Source organism: Octodon degus, unplaced genomic scaffold (genome assembly GCF_000260255.1).
Source record: "Octodon degus isolate 3935 unplaced genomic scaffold, OctDeg1.0 scaffold00060, whole genome shotgun sequence".
Classification (NCBI taxonomy): Eukaryota; Metazoa; Chordata; class Mammalia; order Rodentia; family Octodontidae; genus Octodon; species Octodon degus.
The window spans coordinates 1,078,669-1,086,085 of NW_004524636.1; the positions used below are offsets into that span (position 1 = coordinate 1,078,669).

Genomic DNA, 7,417 nt, shown 5'->3' on the forward strand with positions numbered 1-7,417 from the left:
ATGCCAGGCATGCTACCCATAGAAGTAGCACAGAGGGCTGGACGGCAAGGTGTGGGGAGAACAGGGGAGAGAAGAGGAAGGCACATGGAGCAGGCTGGAGGCTGCTGCGGTCCTGATGTGGGCCAGTTCCTTTCCTGGGATGCACACAAAACCCCTGTCATGCTGTTCAGAAACCACTGAGCCATGATAAATGGAGATTGTTGGTTTTTAATTTTTCCTTTTTATAAAACATGACTAAATGCAAACAGAAAACTCTCCCTCAAGTCCTGCCCCAGACGGAGGTCCTGCCCTAGGAATATACGATCCTTCATCCCACACAAGTGGGATTGTATAGTGCGTGTATGTTGATGCCAAGTGCCTGGCACAGAGCCTGGCTCAGTAGATGTTTATTTAATGGATTTAAAAAAGGAACTGAGGAAACTTCCCTGAACCTCAGTGATCTGTGTGCCTGGGGCTTTCCACGGAATTTGGGCTTGGCTCGAGCCGGGCATCTGCAGTGAGGCTCCTGGACTGGTGCTCAGGCACCTTTTGCTCTCGGTGACCTCTTCTGGGAGGGGCGACCTCCAAACACTAACCTCTTCTCAGCTCTGAATGAGCCCACCATTGACTACGGCTTCCAGAGGCTACAGAAGGTCATTCCCAGACACCCTGGTGACCCTGAGAGGCTTCCCAAGGTACTGGAAGGGACGGGACCGGAATGCGGGTGGCCCATGGGCAAGCGGCTGAGGAGGGCCTCGTGGGATCCTCTGCTACCTTCAGAGGCTGTCCCTCTTCCCTCAGGAGGTGCTGCTAAAGCGGGCGGCCGACCTGGCGGAGGCACTGTATGGCGTGCCCAGCAGTAACCAGGTAGGGCGCCTCCGCCCGCCTCCCCGCGCCCCGCCCAAAGCAGCCCTATCTGGCGCGCGGCTGCCCCGCCGGTGCCCCGCTCCTGTCTCCCCAGGAGCTGCTTCTGAAGCGCGCAGCGGACGTGGCTGAGGCTCTATACAGCGCTCCCCGGGCCCCCGCTCCGCTCGGACCCCTGGCCCCCGGCCACGCGCACCCGGCCGTCGTGGGCATCAACGCCTTCAGCAGTCCGCTTGCCCTCGCTGTGGGGGACGCCACGCAGGGCCCCGAGCCGGGTGGGTCCCCCACCCCATAGTCCCAGCCCGGGATGGTTCCACCTGCCTCCACAGCCTGACTGGCTCTCCCTCCCTCCCGCAGGCTACGCGCGCAGTTGTAGCAGCGCGTCCCCTCGTGGGTTCGCACCCAGCCCCAGCTCTCAGCAAAGCGGCTACGGAGGCCTCGGAGGCGGGCTCGGCAGCTACGGCGCGCCAGGCGTGGCCGGGCTTGGGGTGCCTGGGTCCCCGAGCTTCCTCAATGGCTCCACTGCCACCTCGCCCTTTGCCAGTGAGTGTCCCTGCATGCACAGGGTAGGAGCAGAATGTGCTAGGGTGTGGACTCCCGGCGAGTGCTGGCGACTGCGACTCGGGCCTTGTGGTCGGGGCAAGAGCAGTCCTCACTGCACTTAACCTCTCTCAGCCCTTGCTCTCCTGGGTAGTCTCAGAGCCTGGGGCCTGGACACTTCTTGCCTATATCTCGGTACCCAACGCTAACCTTCCCATCGTCCTGAAGCCAGCTTAAAATTGAAGCACCCGGCTGAAATTTGGGGGCCGCCCTTTTTCACCTCACACCAGGACTTCGGGAGGAGCCTGGCGCCCCCTGCTGAGCCCCTAAAGAAACTCAGGGACTTGAGAAGCAGGTGCCTAGCTGGCCCACGCCCCAAAGGATCTGCCTGGGTGGTCCTTGGGTAGATGTAGCTGCCCGAAGAACCATCAGGCAGAGCACCAAGCAAATTGTGTGGCCAGAGCAGGATTCAGAGTTTGGGGTTCGAAATCAGAAGCTGTTTGACACTTAGCAACTTACTGTACTTTGAAATTCAGCTTCTTAGTGGATCAGTACTAACCTTTCCCCCTCCGCCTAGAGAAGCTGTCAGATCTGAATGTTCCATGGTGCAGAAAGAGCCAGACAAAATTCAGGAAGGTAGTATGATTTCACAAGCCCAGCCCTGATTGTGGGGGCTAACCGGTCTCACTGGCTTCATGGAGTGAGGCAGCTCAGAGCTGGGTGGATGGGTAAGGTCTGGATATCATTGGTGAGTGATATCTATAACTACTTTGATGCTTTGCTATTTTACACTGCCCTCTAGTTCCTTCCAGTACCAGTAGCTACTCAGCAGACATTTACAATGTTTGCATCTATTGTGTGCAAAGCACTGGGCTTGAGGCATAGTTGCAGCCTTACTCACCTGCAAGAAATCTCCCTAGCGGTCATAGAGAAGTTGTCCCCCCAAGAGACCTCTGAGCCAGAGAACTGGGAGGTTGCCCAAGAAAAAGCTGGTGGTGGCCTTGCCTGCATTTCTCTCACCTCCTCTCTGTTCTCTGCCATTGCTAAGAATAGAACTGTCTAGCCACCCACCCACCTAGGGGTCCTCAAATGACTTGTGTCCTGGGTGCTGTTTTTTCTGGCTAAGGGTTTGAACGTGGTACTCCACTGATCTACATTCTGGCCCCATAAGCCAGAGTCCATTCAACCGTGGCCCACTGTCACTTCTCTGGTTTCCCTTGGATTTAAATCTTTCCCTGGAGCACATCTCCTTGCCCATCTATACACAGTGCAGTCCACAGTAATGATAGCTGGCCACAGAGTACAGAAGCCAGTCAACAGGGGTCTCCATTCAGTGGGAAAATAAGAATTCAGTGCATCAAGAGGATCGAAGTGAGTTCAAGGCCACCCTGGGCTACATAGTAAGTTCAAGGCTAACCTACAATGTAGTGTGAGGCCCTGTCTCAGGGAGACAGAGAACTCCAGTGCCTCTTATGTCCTCCTTCCAGCATCAGCATCAGCCTGGAATATACCCAAGAGCCATTCCCATCTCATTTTACTGTCTGACCACTGCTTGCCCTAGGTCCCCATGTGCAGGACACTTTGTGGTATGACTGCATGGGATGTCATTCTCACCGAATTTCTAGGACATTACTGGAGTAACATCAGAACTGTTCGAGCCAAAGGGTCTGGGACGTCTGTATAGCTCTCCCTTTTGTCTTCTGTACCAGCTGCCTGCAAAAAGCAACCCTGGAATGAACCATAGCTCCCAGCACTCTCCAAGATATAACCTATGGTTGCGAGCACTCTGAGACAGGAGAGAAACATTTTCTGGCACGTGTCATAAGCTTTTCTTAGGCTCCATTACCAATGAGAACTGTCTTAAAGGAGATGGCAGCCATGGGCCAAGGACAGATGTGGAAGGCATTACTGTATCAAGGTCATGGAGGGCTCTGATGCCAGAGACAACTTCTCAAGCTACAAGATTCTTCCAGGAAGTCCCACCCACTGCCTGTTGCCTGCTTCTTGGACAACATTCAAACCACAGCCTTACTGCTCTTTAAATGAGAGAGGCTGGGAATTGGGTTCAGATGAGTACAGAGAGAGACAGGATCCAGAGAGTTCTGAGCGGAAGCCCTCAGGAGCAGAGACTTGGGAAGGACAGGAAAGGCCTGTGTACAGAGGGCTCCCTTTCTGTTCTGGAAGAATATGCCATAGCCCTGAATGGCTATGAAGGTAGAGAACAGGAAGCTTTGAGGGTGTAGGACCCTCACTTTCCTTTAAAACCATTGAGCTATAAGGGAAATACTAGAGGCCTCCAGGCTCCAGACTGGAATGACAGGAACTTACAATAAGCTGGAAGGAAACAAAGTGTCCAGAGAAAGAGAACAGAGGGAGAGAGTGTGGGTGGTACTGGAAAGAAAGGCTTATTTGTGGAGGGATTTAGGATGCCTGTGTGAATTGTTTGCCCCTGAGCAGAGAGGCCTTGTAACAGGGACCAGTATGTATTCCAGGTTCCGTCCCTGACTACTTGCCCAGCTGCTTTGACTCTAGCTCTGGCACCCCATAAATGTCTCTTAGCACCTCAAATCCCAGGGATTTTCGGCAGGAATCCTAACCTGCTCATTTGTCATGTTCAGGGCTCTCACTCCTGCTTGGTTTTGTTGGGTGTTCTGGTTTTGCTTTTATTTTGACAAGTCTGGTCCTGTCATCTCCAGCTCCACTCCTCCCAAGAACTCCTAATAAGGCAAGAGCTTCCCAGGACCCACAGGGTCTCAGCCCACCTCCTGGCTGCACTGGTCTCCCCAGATCCTCATAACACCCAGAGGGTCTGAGCCTGTGCCTGCCCAGCAGCCCACATGGCCTCAACCCCGCCACTCACTCTGGTGCTGTCTCCCTGTTGTGTCTCCTGCCCACCCTGCTGTCCCTGTCCCTCCCTGCCCCGCCCCGGAGTCATGCCCTCTAGCCCCCCACTGGCAGCTGCCTCCTCCATGTCCCTTCCGGCCGCTGCTCCCACGACCAGCGTCTTCTCCTTCTCACCTGTCAACATGATCTCCGCTGTCAAACAAAGGAGCGCCTTCGCACCTGTGCTGCGCCCACCCAGCTCTCCACCCCCGGCCTGCCCCAGAGCCCATGGAGAGGGGCTTCCAGGTGAGTGGTCCATGCTTCATCACCGTAGCCTGGGGGAAAGGCCCTGGTGGAGAAGCTGGGACCCAGAGGCTCGTTTCACCCCCATCATCCTAACACTTCAAGCTAGATGACCAGCTGGCCCTAAAGGGTCCAGTAGGAAACTGCAGGTTGCCAGGGGAACCACTGGGACTCCACATCCCTCAGCCTCATGCTCAGAGTGGGCAGCACTCTGGATTCTTTTATCTGGCCACTTTGTGAAGGGAAAGGAGACTGAAAATCTAGCGCTGCAGAAGATCTGGAAACTTCAGCACACACTCATGCGGTCATGACCAGAGCAAAGAATGCCGTGTGGTCTGTGGACCTTTTTCTGTGCTCCCCTATGTCCACCAGAGGGTAGCACACTGCTATGAGAGGGCTCCCTTGGAATGAAAGGGATTAATCTTAAATAAAGTTTAGCCCAGTTTCCTTTCCCCCATTCCGTGTCATGCTGATAAACGACATGGTTGTCCTTGCACACCCATGCAGCAGATCATTTTAGCCAGCAGAACTTTCCCATCCAGGTGGCCCTTGGAAGCTTTCTAGCAGACATGCAGAGACTGACTGTGGGGAAGGAGAAGGAGGCAGCCAAGTGTCCCAGGAGCCAGGGCTGGTTGGGGGCAGTGAGGGTATCTTCCCTGGGAGACTTGCAAATGTTTCTCTGTTGGCTGTGGGGCTGTTTCTAGGGGATCTCCTGGGACTCAGTCCGGAGCATAGCACATAGCTCAGTACCTGGTACACAGCAAATGCTAAATAATTAGTGGTTTAATTAATGAGTCAGAAAAGTTCCCTTCAAGCCCAGAGGCAGAGGGCTGCAGTACAGTCAGCTGGGGTACAGCATGTCCCATTGGACATTCCCCAGATAGCCGTGGGTAGGTAGGTATAATTAGGAAAGCAGCAGCACTCAAGTAGGTAAATGGCCATATTACTAAAGATTTTATTCAGAGCCTTTGATATGCTAGGAAACACTGTGGCTCTTCTAGGAAAGAGGAGTTACAAATTTATTTGAACACAAAGTGTGTTTTCCAAAGAACGTTTTGAGAATTATTCCTGGGGAGGCCCAGGAACAACTTCTGGTTTTCTTAGCCTGAAGTGAACTGCTCTAACCAGGATCTAGTCATAGGACCTAAGCCAGTGCCTAAGGCCCTAGAGTCACCTCTGGATCCAAGTCAGGGCCAGGTGGGGCAGCTCCATGGAAAGACTAGGCAAGATTCTGAGGGGCCTCATTGCTCCCCAGGTCCCTGTGTGAGAGGGTTCAGGGACACTAGTCCCCCTCGTCTTTCTATTACACTGGTGGCCCCGGGCTGGGGCTGGGGCTAGGGGTGGCTGTCAGCCTTCAGGAGCTACTGCATGTCCAGTCTGCTGTCTCCAGCCCCCCAGAGAACAACAAGAAATTCGGGTCACCAGGCTACACAGGGCTGATGATTCCTTTCTCCTTGATCCCAGATCAGCCTTTTGAGGACTCTGACAAGTTCCATTCTCCAGCCCGGGGACTTCAAGGCCTGGCATACTCCTAATTATGGTAGGTCTCTGGCTGGCTCTTGCCTCCTATCCTGGCCCTAGAATGGGTTCCTTTCTCCAAAAGGCCTTAGCAGGAATGAGAAGCTGTGGTCCAGGCCACCTTGGGGTCCATCTAAGTAGCAAGCTGAATGGTGGAGAGAAGTGGCTTCCTATTCCCTTGCAACCAGCCTTCCTCCAGGACCTTCTTCTCCCCTCTCCCCACCAGGTCTACAAGTGGTGCCCCCACTGAGCCCGGACTGGATAATCCTTCCAGGATTGATACCCAGGCCCTGGATGATGGCACAAACATATAGGGCCAGTGCTGTGGGCAGAACTCTACCCTGGACCACGTGAGAGAGGAACCCCCTGTGCTCAAGGTCCCCTCAGCCCTGCAGGCTTCTCTCACCTCCCTCATCTTTTTCTTGGGGCTGCTAGGAGCCCCAGCACTGTGCTGATGCTCTCAGCAGAAGAGCATCCCAAGGAGGTGCTGGGAGGCCAGGCCTCCCTCGCTGGTTCCTCTGGAAGAGGTCTATTTTCCATGGACCAGGAATGGGATGCGAGAGGAGCATGGGACAGGGACCATGGGAAAGAGGACAGCTCAGGAAGAGGTGACCTGCAAGGGTCCTGTTTGCACCTGCCCCATCTCAACTGACTCACCATCCCAACTTCTCTCCAGTGGAAAGGGTGGTGCCTAGCATCCTCAGGAGGCCACCCAGGCTCCCATGGAGCTTCCAGTAGTCGCTGGACCGTGTGGCTGCCCCCATTCCTTCAAGTCCTGCACACTCATACTTGCCATATCATGCCTTCTTGTGGGGGCTTCGGCATGAAGGATGAAGAAAGGGGGGTACCAGGACTTTTTGTTTGGGGGACTTCCCCCCATAGCTATCTCATGAACTCTGTCCCCACACTCAGGCTGACTCTGGTTGGCCCCATGAAATTGTGGCCTCATATTCTGCTCTGCTAAGTTCGGAGAAAACAACAATAAACCAGATGCGGGCAGCCCCCTGGTCTCTCTTGCCTGCTTCCTTGGTGCAAGCCTGCTTCTCTCCGTGCCCTGCAGCTCTCACAGGGCCCTCTGAGCCATGCCCCAGGACAGCCCTCTTGCACCTTGGACTTCATAGACAGTCTCAGAGTTAAGCTGAGTGGCCATTTCCTGCCCCATGTCTACTCTGGTCCTGTGTGTTGGAGGAGAATAGGCTAATGAGGACCCAGGAAATGGCTTCAGCTCCAAGAGCTCTGCATGTGGACGCAACAATGCCAGAGAGGACTCAGTCCTCTATATGTGCAGCCAGGACCAAGATGGGGGCTGTCAGCAAGACATTGCTGGGAACCAGGATGAAGCAAATCAAAAACTACCCAGATGGACAGAGATCCAGAAGATTCAAACTCA

General features: G+C 54.4%; 1 protein-coding gene across 2 annotated transcripts in view; it reads left to right on the forward strand.

Moving 5' to 3' along the window:
• Ebf4 (early B cell factor 4) overlaps positions 1 to 7,015 on the forward strand; it is a 58,020-nt gene extending 51,005 nt beyond the window's left edge. For both annotated transcript variants that reach the window (XM_004634240.2, XM_023718606.1), the window contains exons 11-17: positions 586 to 674; positions 781 to 846; positions 941 to 1,118; positions 1,201 to 1,386; positions 4,315 to 4,512; positions 5,974 to 6,049; positions 6,254 to 7,015. In XM_004634240.2, coding sequence (XP_004634297.1) covers positions 586 to 674; positions 781 to 846; positions 941 to 1,118; positions 1,201 to 1,386; positions 4,315 to 4,512; positions 5,974 to 6,044 — 788 coding nt within the window. In that variant the 3' untranslated portion in view covers positions 6,045 to 6,049; positions 6,254 to 7,015. The remainder of the gene's footprint in view (positions 1 to 585; positions 675 to 780; positions 847 to 940; positions 1,119 to 1,200; positions 1,387 to 4,314; positions 4,513 to 5,973; positions 6,050 to 6,253) is intronic.
• Positions 7,016 to 7,417: the final 402 nt, after the last annotated feature.